The 19,416-nt window shown below is 39.5% G+C and overlaps 1 protein-coding gene across 1 annotated transcript; it reads left to right on the top strand.

Moving 5' to 3' along the window:
- Positions 1–16,733: 16,733 nt before the first annotated feature.
- Positions 16,734–18,577, top strand: LOC129008770 (prostate and testis expressed protein 13-like). Its single transcript, XM_054441081.1, has 5 exons — positions 16,734–16,978; positions 17,305–17,435; positions 17,564–17,587; positions 17,915–18,055; positions 18,375–18,577. Exons 2-5 carry the CDS (start codon positions 17,360–17,362, stop codon positions 18,575–18,577), a joined length of 444 nt encoding a protein of 147 aa, XP_054297056.1. The 5' UTR covers positions 16,734–16,978; positions 17,305–17,359.
- Positions 18,578–19,416: the final 839 nt, after the last annotated feature.

The following is a 19,416-nucleotide window of genomic DNA, read 5'->3' as shown; positions in this document are numbered from 1 at the left end:
CAAATTATACTACAGAGCTATAGTCACCAAAGCAGCATGATACTGGCATAAAAATAGACACATAGATCAATGAAGCAGAATAGAGAGCCCAGAAACAAATCCACACACCTACAGTAAACTCATTTTCAACAAAGTTCTCAAGAGCATACACTGGGGAAAAGGCAATCTCTGCAATAAATGGTGCTGGGAAAACTGGATATCCATATGCAGAAGAATGAAACTGACCCCAGTCTCTCCCCACATATAAAAATCAAATCAAAATGGATTAAAGACTTAAATCTAATACCTCAACCTATGAAACTACTACAAGAAAATATTGGGGAAAGTCTACATGACACTGGTCTGGGCAAAAATTTCTTGAGCAATCCCCACAAGCACAGGCAAGCAAAGCAAAAATAAACAAATGGCATCACATCAAGTAAAAAGCTTCTGAGCAATAAAGGAAACACTCACCAAAGTGAAAAGACAACTACAGAATGGGAGAAAATATTTGTAAACTACCCGTCTGACAAAGGATTAATAACCAGAATATATAAAGAGCTCAAACAATTATATAGGAAAAATCCTAATAATCCTACCAATAAATGGGCAAAAGATTTGAATAGATATTTCTCAAAAGAAGACACAGAAATGGTAAACAGGCATATAAAAAGTTGCTCAACATCACTGATCATCAGAGAAATGCAAATCAAAACTAGAATAAGATATCATGTCACCCCAATTAAAATGGCTTATATGCAAAAGATAGGCAACAACAAATGCTGGCAAGGATGTGGAGAAAAAGGAACTCTCATATGCTGTTGGTGGGAATGTAAATTAGTACAACCACTATAAAGAACAGTTTGGAGGTTCCTCAAAAACTAAAAATACGGTTACCATATGATCCAGCAATCCCATTGCTGGGTGTATACCCAAAAGAAAGGAAATCAGTATATTAAAGAGATATCTGCAGTCCCATGTTTGTTGCAGCACTATTCACAATAGCCAAGATCTGGAAGCAACCTAAATGTCCATCCACAGATGAATGAATAAAGAAAATACGATACTTATACACAATGGAGTAATATTTATCCATAAAAAGAATGCGATCCTGTCATTTGCAACAACATGGATAGAACTGGAGATCATTATGTTAAGTGAAACAAGCCAGGCACAGAAAGACAAACATTACATGTTCTCACTTATTTGTGGGATCTAAAAATCAAAACAATTGAATTCATGGAGATAGAGAGTAGAAGGATGGTTACCAGAGGCTTGGAAAGGTAGGTTGTTGGGGAGGAGGTTGGAATGGTTAATGGGTATAAAAACTAGTTAGAAAGAATGAATAAGATGTAGTGTTTAATAGCACAACAGAGTGACTATAGTCAATAATTATTTAAATTTATATTTAAAAATAACAAAGTATAATTGGATTGCTTGTAACACAAAAGATTAATGCTTGAGGGGATATATACTCCATTTTCATGATGTGATTATTACTCATTGCATGTCTGTATCAAAACATCTCATGTATCCATAAATATATACACCTGCTATGTATCCACAAATAAAAAAAATAAAAAATTTCCCAGCAATGTTGTGTCTGGAAATAACACTAAACATTCTTCTTGGGAAAAAACTTAATTCTGACACTGCAAGTAACCAAGCCATCTTTGTTTGGATGTAGTTTAGTGCCATGCCTTTTTATATTCTTTTATTAGCTTTTGAAGCATGAAAAGAAAAACCTGTCCTTATTTTCAAAACATGAAATATACAAAGGAGCAAAAAGAACGCAAAACATGAAACATCTATGAATCCATCGTAAGAGGAGACTCCTGGTCTAATTTCCCTTTATAGATATTAAGTCTCCTTAATATTACTATCATAATTTTTCTATTTATTGATAAAAATAGAAATAACTCATTGTAATTTTAACTATCTCAAGCATATAACTTCAAGATCTATGTGTATCCCGTATATTCTCACTCATAGGTGGGAATTGAACAATGAGAACACATGGACACAGGAAGGGGAACATCACACTTCGGGGACTGTTGTGGGGTGAGGGGAGGGGGGAGGGATAGCATTGGGAGATATACCTAATGCTAGATGACGAGTTGGTGGGTGCAGCGCACCAGCATGGCACATGTATACATATGTAACTTACCTGCACGTTGCGCACATGTACCATAGAGCCTAAAGTATAATAATAATAATAATAATAATAATAATGATAATAATAAAGAAAAAAAGATCTATGTGTATCTTTCTCAGAAATATAAGGTTCAGGTTATTACAGCAAACAGAATACTTGATACCTGTAAACTTCATGTGAAACGTTTACTGTTTAATATTCCTTTTATAAAAAAATCAAATGACGTAAGGGAGTTATAATTACAGCTTTAAGAGATGTGATAAAAGAAATTATAACACTACCACTTTTGAAGCAGATATCCAGTTATAGGTAAAATCCTGTGTGCCTTGCCACTACAAAGGAAGGAGAAGATTCACATTTTCTAGGACATATGAAAATGAAAACAACTGCACAACTGAGAGATGAAACTTACATGGTGATTGCTTTGTGTAGAAAGTTTTAAAATTTAGTAAAATATTTTTTGAATAATCTCTAAATTTCATTTCATTAAAAATGTATGGTTCAGTGTTTATTTCTATAAAAAGTTAAAGAAATATAAATATGAGAAAAATCTGCATGAATATTAATATATAAAAATAATGTTCTGTGGGGTTTGAAATGTATATAAAATTAAAATACATGGCAATAATATAATATAATATAATATAATATTACTTGGAAAAATAAATGGAGTTAAGATATTTTGGGGTCCTCTTATTACCCAAGATACAGTAAAAGTACTAACTTATATTAGAGTTACCATCGGAAAAATAACAGGAGTAACTGTTGGAAAAATAGTAAAATATTTGATAATTCGAAATCAAAGAGAAGGGGGATACTGGGATAACAAAAAAAAGATACTTAATCCAAAAGAAGACAAGAAGGAACAGTAAACACCAAATAAGTATGATAAATAGATAATAAGTACTAATATGTTATATTTAAACTTGAATATATCAGTAATAAGCTAAATATTCCAATTTAAATATGAGACAGACTAAAACTTTAAAAACAGCATATACTGTTTACATAAGACGCAGTATAAGGATACCAAAGTTGAATGTAAATGGACTGCAAAAATACAGTATATAAACACTATCATAAAACCTGGTAGTTATATTCATAGCAAAACTGTAGACATTAAAGGCCAAAAGCATTACCAGAGATGAATATATAGGTAATTCATGATGATAAAAAGATCAATCTATCAAAAATATATAACAGTTCTAAACTTCCATGCACCTAATAACATAGCCTCAAAATATAAAAAGCAAAAATTGGCAGAACTAAAAGGAGAAATAGACAATTTATCTGTTGAAGATTTTTACATGCTCTCTCAGTAACAGATAAAATAAGCAATAAAAAAGTAAGGATACAGATGCTTTGAAGACCATATCTTAGAAAGTTGACCAAACTGACTTATTTAAAATATGAATCTAGCAACTGCAGAACACATTTTTTTCTAAGTGCACATTGAATACTCACAAAAACAGACCACATTTTGGGACATAAAGAAAATCTCAATAAATTTCAAAGACCTCAAATCACATAAACGTGTTCTCAGACCAGAGTGCAATTAAACTATTAATAACAAAGATAACTAGAAAATCTCCATATGTTTGAAAATTTAAAATATACAATATACTTCTAAGGAATACATGGGATAAAGAAGAAATCACGATGAAAACAGGAAATATTTTGAACTAATTCATAATGAAAATAGAACATATACAAACAGGGAAATTATAACCTTAAATGAATATAAGAAGACAAAGCTTAAAATGAATAATCTAAAAACCATTTCAAAAAGTTAGCAAAAAATAGCAAAGTAAAACCAAATGAAGTAGAAGGATTATAAATCATAAGTTTAAAAGCAGAAATTAATGCAATGACGAACAAAATAACAAAAGATAGTTTTTAAAAGAGTAATAAAAGTGCTAAAACCCTGGCAAGATTGATCAAGAGAAAAAGAAGGCCAAATTACCAATATCATGGATAAAAAAAGTAGCTGATATTACAGAACCTATAGACATTAAAAAGATTCTAAAATGATATTGTGAAGAATATTATGCCAATAATTTTAAAATACAGATCACATTGGCAAATTCGTAGAATAACTCAATCACAAGTGTAAACTAAATGGATTATAACGAAATGAACACACCTGTATAAATACCACACAGTTGAAGACATGAAGCATTACTAGCACTCAAAACCAATGCTCCTGCCACACATCACCTTCCATTTATTAAATTTCTCTTCTCCCAAAACATAACTACTATCCAAAGTGCTAACATAGTAGAATTTGATTTTGCCTCTGATTTTTTAAATTTATAAATAGGCCAGGTGTGGTCACTCATGCCTGTAATCCCAGCACTTTGGGAGGCCAAGGCGGGCGGATCACAAGGTCAGGGGTTCGAGACCAGCTTGGCCAATATGGTGAAACCCCGTCTCTACTAAAAATATAAAAATTAGCCGGGCATGGTGGCACTCGCCTGTAGTCCCAGCTACTTGGGAGGCTGAGGCAGGAGAATCGCCTGAACCTGGGAGGCGGAGGCAGCAGTGAGCCGAGATCATGCCACTGCACTCCAGTCAGGGCGACAGAGCGAGACTCCGTCTCAAAAAAAAAAAAAGAAAGAAAAAGAAAAGAAAAAATTATAAATAAACTTATGTTTTTGGTGTATCTCTTCACTTACTCAACATTATGTTTGTGAGGTTTATCCATGATAGCTGTGGTTGAATTTATTGTCATTATATTTTCATACGTATTATGGATGTCGTGCACATGATTTTCATTTTTCTTTTAACAGACATTTAGGTTATTTTCAGATTGGGGCTATTATGAATAAAGTGACTAGGTATATTTTTGAACATGTCTTTTGGTACAAATGTGAATATATCTGTATTGAGAATGTGTCTAAAAGTTAGAATTGCTGGACCATAGGATATGTATATATTCACCTTTTGTAGTTAATGCCAAATAATTTTCAACATATAGTTGTCCTTATTTATACTCCTACAAGAAGTTTATGAGAGTTCCAGTTGCTCTATATCCTTTCTAGTATTTGGATTGTCACATGCTTAGAAATATGTTCTACCATCCTGTGACTTGCTTTTTCAATCTCAATTTCATTATTTGATAAAGTGTTCTTGATTTTGATATGGTCAAATGTATTGATCTTTTTTAAATGATTTATGGGTTTGTGTCCTGTTATTTGAGGATTTTTGCAAGTATAAAAGCAATATTGTAAATATTTCCGGATGGTCAGAGTTACTATGAAGGCCATCCAAGGATTGCAAGTTACCAGCCCCTCATTTAGCAGCAGGCCCTGCAATGAAAGAGCGGGAGTAATGAGGGAAAATTAGGTAATCTTTAGAATGGATTAGGAGAAAAGAGGGAACCCAGATATTTGTAGTGAGGGAATAAGATATAATCCTCTTAAAAGGTAGGAGAAACATAGTAAATCATTCCTCTTTACTCCCAAACATTTCTAAAGTGACCAGATTTATTCAAGTATTATGACTTTATTGGCATCCAGTAATCCTCCTGTGAAGAAAAGAAACTTTCCTTGTTACAGTCTCATATTCATGTATTGCCACTTCACAATGTACCATTACAATTTTTTTCCTGACATAAATATTTTTATTATTAATTCTACAAATACTTTTAAAATAATCTCAACTTTTATTTTAGATTGAGAGGGTACATGTGCAGGTTTGTTACATGGGTATATTGTGTCATGCTGAAGTTTAGGGTACAAATAATCCCATCACCCAGGTAGTAAGCATATTACCCAATAGGTAGTTTTTCAGCCCATGTCCCTTTTCCCCTCCCCTTTCTAGTAGTCCCCAGTATCTACTGTTCCCATTTTTGTGTCCATATGTACCCAATGTTTAGCTCCCACTTATAAGTGAGAACATGTGGCATTTAGTTTTCTGTTCCTGCACTAATTAGCTTAGGGTGATGACCTCCAGCTACATTCATGTTGCTGCAAAGGATGTTTTCATTCTTTTTTATGGCTGTGTAGCATTTCATGATGCATATGTACCACATTTTTCTTTATCCAATCCACCATTGAGGGGCATCTAAGTTGATTCTATGTCTTTGCTATTGTGAATAGTGCTATGATGAACATATGAGTGCATGTGTCTTTTTGGTAGAATGATTTCTTTCCTTTGGGTATATACTCACTAATAGGATTGCTGGGTCAAATGGTAGTTGTGTTTTGAGTTATCTGAGATATCTCCAAACTGCTTTCCATCGTGGCTGACCTAATTTACATTTCCACCAATAGTGTATAAGGATTCCGTTTTCTCTGCAGCCTTGCCAGCAGCATCTATTTTTTTTTTTTTTTTTTTTTTTACTTTTTGATAATGGCCATCCTTATTGGTGTGAGATGGTATCTCATTGTGATTTTGATTTGCATTTCTCTGATGATTAGTTGTGTTGAACATTTTTTATATGTTTGTTGACTGCTTGTATGTCTTCTTTTGAGAAGCGTCTATTTATGTCCTTTGCCCATTGGGGTTATTTGTTTTTTGCTTGTTGATTTGCTTAAGTCCTCATAAATTTTGGATATTAGACCTTTGTTGAATGCATAGTTTGCAAGCATTTTCTTCTCTTCTGTGGGTTGGCTGTTTACTCTGTTGACAGTTTCTTTTGCTGTGCAGAAGCTCTTTAGTTTAATTAGGTCCCACTTGTCAAATTTTGTTTTTGTTGCAATTGCTTTTGAGGACTTAGTTATAAATTCTTTCCCGAGGCTGATGTCCATAATGATGTTTCCTAGGTTTTTTCCTGGAATTCTTATAGTTTGAGGTCTTACATTTAAATCTTTGATCCATCTTGAATTAATTTTTGTATGTGGTGGAAGGTAGGGGTCCAGTTTCATTCTTCTGCATATGGCTAGCCAGTTATCCCAGCATAATTTGTTGAATAGGGAGTCCTTTCCCCGTTGCTACATTTAAATCTTTGATCCATCTTGAATTAATTTTTGTATATGGTGAAAGATAGGGGTCCAGTTTCATTCTTCTGCATATGGCTAGCTAGTTATCCCAGCATAATTTGTTGAATAGGGAGTGCTTTCCCCATTGCTTGTTTTTGTTGATGTTTTTGAAGATCAGATGGCTGTAGGTGTGTTGTGTGGCTTATTTCTCGGTTCTCTATTCTGTTCCCTTGGTCTGTGTGTCTGTTTTTCTAACAGTACCATGCTGCTTTGCTTACTGTATTTTTTAAGCTGGGTAATGTGATACCTATGGCTTTGTTCTTTTTGCTTAGAATTGCTTTGGCTATTTGGGCTCTTTTTTAGTTCCATTTGAATTTTGGAGTAGTTTTTTCTATTTCTGTGAAAAATAATGTTGGTAGTTTGACAGGAATAGCATTGAACCTGTAGATCACTTTGGACAGTATGGCCACATTAATGATATTGATTCTTCCAATCAATCCATGAGCCTCGAATGTTTTTCTATTTGTTTGTGTCATCTATGATTTCTTGCAGCTGTATTTGGTAGTTCACCTTGCCAGTATGCTCTTTGGTTTGTTCATAGCATATGTTACACTTCATTCTTTTACTTGTTTACTTGCATATACATTTCATGAGAGTAGAAACCTCATCTATCATATTTATCATTGTTTTTCCAGCTCTTGGGATAGTGCCTGGAATCCAGAAGTGGGATCAATAAATATTGCTGAAAGAATGAAAGCCTTGAGGCAGGCAGAGCTTCTGTTTCTCTGCTGAAATAAACCAGCAAGAGCGGCCTCATCCTGTGGCAATCAAAGCATTGTCCAGAAGGGGGCAGGAGAGACAGTGTTTCAAAGGCCAGGGCTGCTGGAGGGTCCCCACTCCTTTGCTGAAAAGGATTCCTGTTACAGTGGTTGGCTCAGGAACTAAAATTTCAACTGATGTAATGTGGTGTGACAATACTATAAACCGGTTATCTTGCAAGTGTGTGATTTGAGGGTGGGTGGGCAAGAACATCAACTTCTTTTTCACATTTCTGTATTGATTAAAATTTGCAACAGCTATATAATATCTTACGAAAAACATAAATAGAAGCTTAAACATGTTTAAAAATATGAAATATAATTTGGTTGGGAAATAATGCAACATGATTAATTTCTGAATGTAGTTATTTCCTTGAGCAGATTCAGTCTACTTTAAAAACTTTGCTCTATTTTTGTTTCTCTTCCTAATCTTCCATTCTATAGAATTCCATTTTGTGAAGTTATAAAGGGTCATGGGCTCATGTGGTGTGGGACATGACTGCTTAGATACCAAGAACTGTACACAGCACAGATTTCCTTAGAAGGCTTAGAAGACCCAGAAACAATGGTTACAACTTTGTTGCTTGTTTCTGTTGTATGGCTTTTTTCTTTATTGCCTTCTACCCCCACTGTTTTATATGAATGTTTAAATATTTTATATGAATGTTTTTCATATAGGAAGGCTTTTCTTTTTTATTTTAAAACCATTCAAAAATGCACTTTCAAAGTCCATGATATTCTCCATACTATTAAAACTTTCTTCAATTATTGTTAAGCAGTCAGCTACTAACATCAAGTCTTTTGCACTCCTATATATAGTTAAATGAGAAGAATGCTTGAAATCTTAATTTGAGCAGTGAGGGGTGGATTTTATGGGATAGAATGTCATACTATGAGATTTGGAGCACATCTCAGCTTCATGCTTTATATATTCTTCATGCCAATGTAATGTTTCTTCTTTCTTTCTTCTCTTAAATTATCAGTGAGTTTTTTTAGAGCTCATCTTTAGAAATCTGTTTCTGTAATGATATTTTGCCATGAAAATCATCAGCCATCACTTTTACCAACATGTGCTGAATTCTCAAACTGTATTGTGTGGCTCCCTTTTCTCTGCCTCCGTAACCATTTTTCCAGCCTCAATACCTAGGCAGAGACTTTTTCTCTTTCTAATACTTAGAAAATAGTTTATTTTCTAATAGTTAGAAAATAAAATATGTTAATTTATTTTTTTCTTTCTAACTTTTTTTTTAGGTTCAGGGAGTATGTGTGCAGGTTTGTTACACGGGTAAATTGCGAGTTGCTGGGGTTTGGTGTACAGATTATTTTGTCACCTAGGTAATGAGCGTAGTACCAGATAGGCAGTTTTTTGATCCTCACCCTCTCCCACCCTCCACCCTCAAGTAGGCCCTGGTGTCTGTTGTTCCTTTTTTGTATGTCCATGTGTACTCAATGAACATGTGAATTTCTGCTATTCTCTGTAAGGCTGCTTCGAAATTGTAGGCAGTGCCCAATCCAGGCTCCAGAGGCTCTCTCTCATGCCTGGCTGCCCCTCTGCCTCAGGGCTAACTGCCTCCAACACTTCAGTGACTTCATTTAGAAGCAATGCAAACTACTGCTGTCCAGGCTTTCTCTGTGCTTCTTGTGAGTATATTTGAGAGCAAAGGGAATCTGTATTATTATGTCCACACTTATGCCAGTTAAGCACTGTAGGTGATGTTCCATGTTAGACTTAGCTCCAACCAGAATCCCTGTTATTGAACTGTGTTGCCACCAAATTCATATGCTGAACCCCTAACCCACAATACATTAAAATGTGACTGTATTTGGAGATAGGGCCTTAAAGAGGTGATTAAGGCTAAATGAGGGCATATGGATGGGACCTAATCCAATAAGATTGGTGTCCTTATAAGAAGAGTGAGAGATAACAGGAATGCGCTTTTACAGAGGAGAGGTCCTGTAAGGACACAGGGAGAGGGCAGCCACCTGCAAGCAAAGGAAAGAGGCCCCAGGAGAAAATAGCCCTGCTGGCACCTTGAGCTTGGACTTCCAGCCTTCAGAACTGTGAGAAAATAAATTTTTGTTTTTTAAGCCACCTAATCTGTGATATTTTGTTATGGCAGCCCTAGCAAACTAATACAACCTCTATTCAATTTGATCCTAGAGACTTCCTGGTATTCTTTGGCTACTGACTCTCCATATGCTAATCATAACCAGAAACATCCAGTGAACACTTTCCTGTTATGGACACTATTCCACACCATTTACCTGCATCATCCCATTTCATCATCACAAAATTCCCATGAGCTTAGTATAATTATTTAAAAAATTATTTAAAAATAATAATTATATTTCATATACGTATATAATTAGTATAATCTTATAATTAGTAGGGGCATGGGGAAGTTAACCAACTTAGGCATGATCACATAATCAGTAAGAGGCAGAGCTGGGATTGGAAACCAGATGGTCTGAAGCATGATGTTCTCCTGATGAGATGCTGCTGTCATGGTGTGGGACTCAGTGGAAAGAAAGTGCGGAGGACCACACTTCTCTTGCCCCATTCCTTTCTTACTAGTGACACCACAATAAAAGGTTGTATGGATGTTTAAGACTTTATGGTATCAAAATGTTGAGAAAGATTGGTTTAACAAGAGAAACAGAACGTTTCAAACTATACACTTAATATGCCTCTCCCATGGTTAGAAGGACAAGAAGATAAAAACAAACAGAAACCCCCAATCACAGGTGGTGCCCATGCAAACTCCAATTGCTAGTTGTGGTTGTCTGTATGAAAGTTTGTGTCCCTTAAACCTTCCATAGTATAATTCCCACTATGCTTTAGAAAAGGTGCCTTCAGTTGCCCTACTTCCTGCTGTCAGGAAGAACAGACCTGCTTTCTCCCTACCAGTGTACATTCTGATGTATAATAATCCACATACTATTGCCCCCAAATGGAATTATTCAGGCATGAATAGGGATTGGATTTAAGGAGAAGAACCTCTGTAACCTAGGGGAGAACAATGGGAAAAATCTGTCGTCCAAAGGTGTACCCCTCCACCATGCCATTCAGGAGTTTGGGTCTTTGTACCTGCTGAAATAGCCCATGATGGTGCTGCTGTGCCAAGATCCCTGCCCTTTAAGATCACCCATCAACATAAGGTGCACATGTCCCTTCTCAATCTTCCTGGTCATTCAGCAGGAAATTAATGGTAAGCACGCACTCTTGTACACACATAAACGCATACACCTGTGCGCATATAAGCTTATCACTCTCCAAAAAATAGATTCTCAGAGACAATGCAGTCAGTTGAGATCAGAATTGAGATGGGACACATTCCTTTAAATAACACTATAATCTACATAAACGTATGCCAACTGTAAGGACTGTATTATGCAGAATGATAGTAAACCCTACTTTGTTCATTCTCTCCCTCTGCAACTATGTCCAGTGGCCTCAGATACGCAGAAAAATAGGACCAACAATTCTTTTTCAAGCATCAGAGTTTCTCCTGCTTGACTGCCAACGAATGGGTGCACAAAAATCTGGCAGAAATTCTAAAACTCTAGTTTTCTGTACCTCCTTTTAAAGCTGGATATTCCTAACTATTCTACTTGAGAGAAGGGAAGGAACAAGATAGTTCTTATTCACACATCACATATCAGAAAGGTAGGCATGGGGAGCTGCTCTTCCAGGTACATAAACATTTGTGACTCAACATAATGGTTATCGGACCATGCCATCTTTCTTATGCAACCAGACTTCCCAAGACAGCTGCCTTAAATGTATGAAACTCAGCTGTCCAAATAGTAAATGGTTTTGACACTTAAATGGACTTCTTGATCTAGGGTAGAACTTGTTATTTATAATAATAGGAACAATTTGTGGGTTAGAAGTCTTCCCCTCTGGCCGTAGTTAAGCAGGGGAGACAAACACTGTCTTTAATCCCACCTTTGCTGTACCCTGGTTTCAATGGGAAAAGGTATATTATTAGAGAGAAAGGCCCATCAAGAAAGAAAGGTCAGAAAGGTAGAGGCAGGGAGAAAAAGCAGAGGTTGTGATAGTATCACTAGGTGAGGCCCAGGAGGGTAAGCAGCACAGTGGGAGCTGTTACAGATGTCATTATTACAGCATTTAAGGATTGTGCCCCTTTGTGATCAGGGCCGTTCTCTGACTTTGATGCCCTCTTTCAATCACTTGCTGTGGGAAGCGTTAAGGAGTTTTGTTGTCCTAAGATAGAAAGATGTGAGAGCACTCAAGATAAGGCCTTTGGAAAAGCAGAGTGGGATTGGTAGAATTGACTTAGCATTCGAAATCTTGGTAATTGTGCCTGACTCTGGGTTTAGTCTGGGAACAGGTTCTCCTCTAACACTCCTGGATCAGCTCCTACAGGCATTGTCCTAGAAGAAAACCACTTATGCCTAGGAGTTTGGAATCTGGCAAGGCACTTGGAGGCTCCCAGAAAATCCCCAAGAGAAGGAAGGCCTGCAGATGGGGGAAAGATACAAGGTGAGCATCCCCAGAACCTTTAGTGGAGCTCCTTCTTGGGATCTACACAATCCTTTCAATATATCTCTGTCTTTAGATTACCCTGGGTTGTAGAGGTCAAGCTCTTACTCTATCTTAGTGAATCAGAGTTCAGCTAACTTCTTAGCTGCTCACCCATCTGAGAGAAACCAATCTGTTCTGAACTTGAGCTCGTGACTTCAAAGGCCATCTAGAAGAAACTGTTCTTGGTCTCCTGCCCACTCCAACATGCAAGCCAAATCTCATCTGTGATGGTAGTTGACCTTTAAGAGGTCGCCGCTGCAGCCAAGCCCATTGCCAGGTTTTTCCCTTCCCATGAGAGAGCATCAGCTACAAGCCCTGGGTCACTCCCCTCCCTGGACAAGTGACCTCTGAGAGTGGCCAGTGCTGACTGAAGACCTACTGTCTGGTTAGTGAGTCTGTGTGGCTCCTGGGAATCCCAAATGCCAAGTGTTTCTTGATTTTACCTCGATTATGTCCTTGTGTTTTGGCCTTTGGGAGAATAGATGGCAGAGTACTTGGTTCACTTTTACTTGGTGAAAGAGAAATAATGAATCCCATAAAGTTATGTTGCATGGTAGTGGGCCCTCCTTTTCCCAGAATAACTTTATAACACATTTGTCTGAACCTAAGATCAACATTCTCACTCTCATGTGCCTTACACAAAGTTTTCTGAGGCAGGGGAGAACTGGCAGGGGTCACAGCTAGGCAGCTACAGCATCCAGTCCCTTCTGTCCAGCCTGACTTGTCAGTGTCCCAGCAGCCTGCAGTGGGAAGGGCAAGTGGGGAGATCTGCTGAAGCTGCAGCCATGGAAACTGCTCGAGAACTGCTGTTTGGGGGTGGCTTGCAGGAATCTCCCATCCCTATGCTCATCACTCCCCAAGGTGGTGTGCTACCATCACACGTGGAAGGCAGGAGGCTGGCGAGGAGGCTGGAATAAGGCTGGAGGGAGGGACTCGGGCAAAAGCCCTCTCACCCTCAGAGACTGACATCCTGGTGACTCAAATGAGGCAAAGTCATAGGAGCAGGGTTATGGGGTTCCTTTCACCAAGTTCAGTGAGTTATACCCTATGCCAGGCATGTGGCAGGAGCTGAACTAATGGAAGGAAGTGACTGAGAATTCTTATCTGATGTCCAATTCATACTCCATGACTCCCTCACCTGCCAACATGGTCACTGGCCTGATGACTATGAAGACATGGATCATGGTTTTCCTCTGCCTTTATATTGGGGTGACATTTTAATTGAGCCCTGTTTCTTATGTGTAAAATAAAGGCATTGGGCTATATTGCTTCTATGCCCAACTCCTCTCTTTTATGCCTATGGTAAAATGGCACCTTCCATGGTACCTTCAAGGCTGTCTGAAGCTAGAAAGCTTGGAGGGCAGTTAAGAGGAGGGTAAATGGGGCTTGGTCAGTGGGCTGATGCGGATTGGTCATGAAAGAGATGGGGGGTGGGTCAAGGGTTTCTGGGGGGTATCAAGACAAGCAGGGTAATGCCCTGGGGTTGCTCTTGGCTGCTAGAGGGAGCTTGGGTCTGAGGCAGGCCTAAGTGTCAGGAGACCTAGTTGTCTAGGCCCCTAAATCCTGTCAGGTCTGGGAGTGATACAGACTAGATGGCATGGAGAAGAAATGTGACATACCCTGGCCACATGCTTCCTTTCTCCACCTGTGAGGAGTTGTAATAGAGCCCGGCCATCAAGCCAGTCTCTGCCGTCTCACTGACTCACTGGAACCATGGTGATTCTGCTTTTTGGGTCTCCTCCCTGCTGAGCAGGGCCGGGGCACTACTCCTTTGGAGTTGGCAGAAATGGTATCTTGCTGAGTGCAGGAAGCTTTCTTTGGAGGACTTTTGTTTTTATTTTGTTTTTCTTCATTTCCCTAAAGGGGCAAAGTAAACACAACTCTGGACTTACTACAAGGAGCCTAATTTGGTCTCAAATCTACCACCTTCTCCTCTCTCTGTAGGGATAAGGGATGGGTGCATGTTGTGCTTCTGGGCAGGACAGGAGTAGGACAGGACAGGACATGGCAGGGCAGGGCAGGGCAGCATGGCCTACAACCCCTGGTATAGGAAGGAGCAGAGTGGACTGTCAAAGCCTTGGGCAGGAGCCAGGCATGGAGGAGAGAAGGTACAGGCTCTGGGCCCCAGGAGAGAACTCGGGGCAGGGCTGGGAAAGTTCTGGAGGCTCAGATATGAATGGTGGGGAAGAAAGGGCAAGTTGGACAATACAGCCTCCTTTCTCTGGGAGGGAGAGGTGGCCCCAGGTGTCCAAGGCCTTTCTGCAGTCTACATTAGGCTGGTAGAGTGAGAGGTGTTGATAGGCTGAGCAGCCGGCTGAAGCTGTGGCTGAGGCTGGAAGTCAGGACTGGGGCATCAGCCTTTTCACAGGAGTTTATCAGGTGATGGGCTCCTGAATCTCCTGGGCCAATTCTGGGCCTCACTTCTAGGAGGGAGAGTGATTTAAGGGGACAAATTCTACAATAAAACATTAAGTGCGAAAATCAGAGTATCACATATATGATGTTAACCACGATAGTGCTTATTAACGTGGGGTTGTGTGATACATGTACAGAAGTTATATTGGAAGGAGCTGTGGTGAAATAGTCACACTGCTTTTCTCAGAATTAGGAGCACAATGGGGATTTTCACTTATCTATTAATAAGTTTAAAGTATCTTCAAAATTTCTGTTACTTTTATTCTGGGAAAACATTGTTCAAAATGCCTTGGGTGAACTAGAAGAAAGAGGCTTGGGTTGAGTGGAGTCTGTAATTCACACCCACCTGTTTAATAATTGGGTGCCCAGGTCATTATGCAGGAGTATCTTCCTAGGCCAGGAAAAAGGCCTGGAGGCCTATGCTTGATGTTCCCAGCTCAGACCCTCTGGGGCTTATGGTCATGGGTTGCTGCCTGTGTCTCACATGTTCCAAATGCAAGATCCATAAAGGTGGTCCCCATGGGAATTGCTTCTCTGACAATGGCACATAAATCCTAGATCTTGGTCATGCTTTGGAACCCCTTAGTCTCAGTGGGATTTTGCTGATGAGTATTATATCTGCCAGACAGAGAAAGACCCATTTTTCTTTGATCGAGACCCGTTTCTTACTCATTCTACTTCTTTCCCCATTGTCCTGATGATTCTAGGGTAGACCCGCCTGGAGTTCCAGTTCTAGGAACCCCTCTCCAGACTGTAAACCTTGTGGTGAAATGCATAGATAATATCCTATTTAATCAGACAGACACACATCTTGTTACCCTAGGGAAAACACTTCAACTTCAAGAATCCTTGGTCATCATCTGTAGGATGAGGTCAATTATTTCTAACCCACAAGGTTGTTCAGAAAATTCAAAGATATCAGGTGAGTAACATGCCCAGAAGAATGTCCAACGCCAAGTAGAGCCTTAACAAATGTTTGTTTTCTCCCCTTTCCCATGTGTAAATTTATTAACAACTACCTCAGATATACCTGTGATGATTTTTATTTTTACCTATTAGGTCACAGAGGCACAGAGAGGCTAAATAACATGTTTAGGGTCACACAGCAAGTGGGCAGCATACTTGGACTTCTGTCCCAGGTGTGTGGGGAGTACCTTCATAGTCAGGATTATGTGAGGGATCGTACTTGACATGCAGCATGTAGCCCATGTCGAGTTATAGGAATGAGTCCACTCAGATAAATGGGCCCCACCCTCACTCTGTGTTCACCACAAGGGAATCTGCCATTACCATTGCCTGTCTTCTCTGTAGTGACTGCCAACTGCGAGGTTAAGGCTAGGAATTTCATCTTGTCAGGTGGAATTAGGGACTGTCAATATAAAGACTTTTGTACCCTTCCCTTGTGCCTCTCAGGTGACCCGTATCCAGTCACGCCATTAATCTTTTCATCAAATATTGCTGATGATCTGATGTGTGCAGGGCATAATTACAGGTACTATGGTGAAAGCAATGAATGCAACACATGAAACCTGGGTGTTCGTAGAGTTTTCATCTTGTGAGGGAAGAGAAACAAAATGCATACACATAAGGAAAAGTTATAGGAGCACAAATTGAGTTAAGTATCCTGGAGAAAAACCGAGGAGGGAAGGGACAAGGAAGTGTTGTTAGGGAGTTTTGGTCTTTTATGTATATGGTGGTCAGCAGATGCCTCATAGAGAAAGTGGCAGCTGAGAGCAGAAAGAGGGGTGGCAGGAAAGTATGACATCTTCTGGAGGAAGTAAGGAAAAGTCAGAGAACTAATGGGAAAACTCATCTCCAGCCCTCCCTAACTTCCCCTCTACATACCCTTTCCAAAGACCAGTCCAAATAGATCTCCCTTTTTCTCCCTATAACAGCAGTGTAAATATCTCCCACTGGAATCATTTATGATCTTTGTCTCCCTTGAAAACAATGGATGAATAAAGCTCAGGAGAAGCTGAGACGGTCTTCATGTTTTCCCCACTTTTTCCTGGCCTGTCCTGTTCATCCCATCCATCAATGACGTGTTGTACACTGAGCAGTCAGACCATATCTGGAGTATTGGGCTCTGTTCCTGATGCCTCACTGTGAGGGGGAAAGTCCCACTGGAGGTCATGCCGAGGTGATAACCCAGGATGGTGTGGTGCCCGAAAAGGATGGACTCTTTCTTAGATGCTTAGTGATCCCAGCTTTATTATATGTGAAAGGAAGTCATGTGGATGTGGAGTTAGAAATGTTCTGTGTAGACCAACATATGAAAACACAACCAAAGAGATTCTATGCCAATATGAATTAATATCTTATGATAAAATGAAATGGGGTGTCTGGGTGGGCTGAGTTCCAAGTAGCTAGAGGAATGCAAACACAGACAGGATGTACCCTCTTCTAGGAATGTTGTAAAGAGCATTCAGGTGGTTTGAGCTGAAATTTATGATTCTGTGATTCCAGTGGGATGCCTGAGGGCAGGTGATGAGATTAAATAAAGCTGGAACCTCCCACTGTGATGTTCTCAGGAAAAGGCCCCAGGATGTTCCGGTTGCTTCTACTGGGCATGTTCATAGTGCTCTTCATGGATGAGGGTAAGGTCTGGAGAGGAACGCACGAATGGGTGGTGAGAGAATGTATGGAGAGGGAGAAAAGGGTTTCTACACTTGGCTTTTGGGGCTGCTGTGAAATAATTTAAGGCCAATTTTTCTTCTCTTCACAGGAGACAGAGTCCTGACATGGAAATGTACGGTGTAGTTGGTTTGTCGTTTTTGTTTAAATAATGCCACAATGAGGGAGACATTCTTGAGTTCTTTACACATTGTCCTCTCCCCACTCAATACACCAGTGTCTTCTTTCCTCCCTAGACTTGGGAGGCTCCCTGACTTCTTTGGGGGTCATAGCTGTTACCCAATCCAGAGAGTAAGGTCCCCTGACAGAGGCCAGGACTAGTGTCAACTTTCTTCTCATGAGGTTTGCACCACCCTGATATAAATGTTTCCAGGTGGGAACAGACTTCTGAAGCAGAATCAATTTCCCTAGTGCTGTTCTTTAAAGTGCCTCTCTTTTTCAGGGGTTCGATTTTGCAATTTCTGTAAACACTTTGATGGATCCATTTGCCGCGGTGGCATGAAAAGTTGCTGGAAGTTTAATATATATTTGAAAAACAGGAGTTGTGCCACAGATCACTATTACTTTAGTGATCTCACTACAGGTAGGTGTGGGGGTTACAGAGAGACACAAAATATCACCAATGGTGCCCACAATCCTTGGAGCCAAGGAGTGGAGGGAATCTGGAATCATGGGAGACGGTGGGAAGTGGGATTCACCATACACAGATCTGGGTATGGGGGCCTGTGTAGGAGGCAGATGTCTTCTGCCTGGTCATGGCTAGAGAGACATAGACAGGATGTAGACACAGTCTAGGGGCTTATTCCAGTATACAGAAAATTGAGGAGGTACTGGGGAGAGGTCATTGCTAGGAAGATGATGAAATGAGGCAAACTGACCACATTTGCTTTTCTTCCCTTTAGGGAGATATCTGTTCCGTTATACAACACTATCTTGCAGGCCCTGTGATGAGGGAATGTTCCAAGTATTCCACGACCTCCTGAGAGAAACAACTTGCTGCATTAGTCAAAACAGGTGTAATACTGGCAGAGATAATGTAGATATTACGAGGATTCTTGGAGCAGAGCCTGATGAAGTAGTGTATGGTTCATATAATTATGAATGATTAAGGTTGTTAAACTATATCTCCTTGCAGTCTTGGCCCTTTTATTTACCCAATGGTAATACCATCATCTTACATTTTCCCCCAAACCACTCTCTTCTCTATTCCAGTATATCTACCTATGGAAGCTCTGTCTTTCCAGTGTCCATGTTTCCATTAACAGGAAAGGGTAAATATCTAGGTCACAAAAACCTCAACTCTGCCTTCTGGTTGGATTCCTCGGTCTTTGCTACCTGATACCGCCTGGCAGTCTCCACTTACCCTTAAGTTCCGATGCTAAACCTGGCCTGAAGTTAAAATTCTAAAGTATCTTGCAAAGGAAGCAGAGTATTTTTATGGTAGAGCTTCTGGGGGAAGATCAGGAGAAAGTAGATTGTATAAAAATAGGGAAAAAGTTACCAGAAGTTTTGGGAGAATGATTTGAGAGGTGAGTAGGAAAGTATTTGATGCGGGGGGCGGTTGTAGGTAGGGATTATATTAAGAAGGGGTTTGGGAAAGTCAATGTGAAATTAGAAACTCTACTTATGTGAAAGAAATAGTCAATGTACTAGACATAAGAGTCACAATGCCTGTCACCATTTTTGGGAAACTACTGCACAGCTACTCCTGACAACACGTCTTAAGCTACAAAGTTTCTAATCATCTTTACTTGATCACACTTGGCTGAGTTTTGGCCAGTTACTCTGTCTCTTGGCATGTGCTGTTGTTTGAATATCCCCCTCCAAAATTCATGTTGAAATTTCATTGCTAATGTAACGACATTGGGAGGTGGGGCACTTAAGAGGTGCTGAGCTCATGAATGGATTGATGCTGTTATCATGAGGGTGGGCTCCTGCTAAAAA

This window comes from Pongo pygmaeus, chromosome 9, assembly GCF_028885625.2.
Source record: "Pongo pygmaeus isolate AG05252 chromosome 9, NHGRI_mPonPyg2-v2.0_pri, whole genome shotgun sequence".
Classification (NCBI taxonomy): domain Eukaryota; kingdom Metazoa; phylum Chordata; class Mammalia; order Primates; family Hominidae; genus Pongo; species Pongo pygmaeus.
This window is presented reverse-complemented; position numbering and strand designations above follow the sequence as displayed.

Bases quoted from the DNA above. Each gene is read 5' to 3' on its own strand.
- LOC129008770 (XM_054441081.1), top strand. From the start codon at position 17,360: ATGTTCTCAGGAAAAGGCCCCAGGATGTTCCGGTTGCTTCTACTGGGC. The intron at 17,436-17,563 runs GTAAGGTCTGGA...TTCTCTTCACAG, and splicing joins AGTGCTCTTCATGGATGAGG to GAGACAGAGTCCTGACATGG. The intron at 18,056-18,374 runs GTAGGTGTGGGG...TCTTCCCTTTAG, and splicing joins CTTTAGTGATCTCACTACAG to GGAGATATCTGTTCCGTTAT.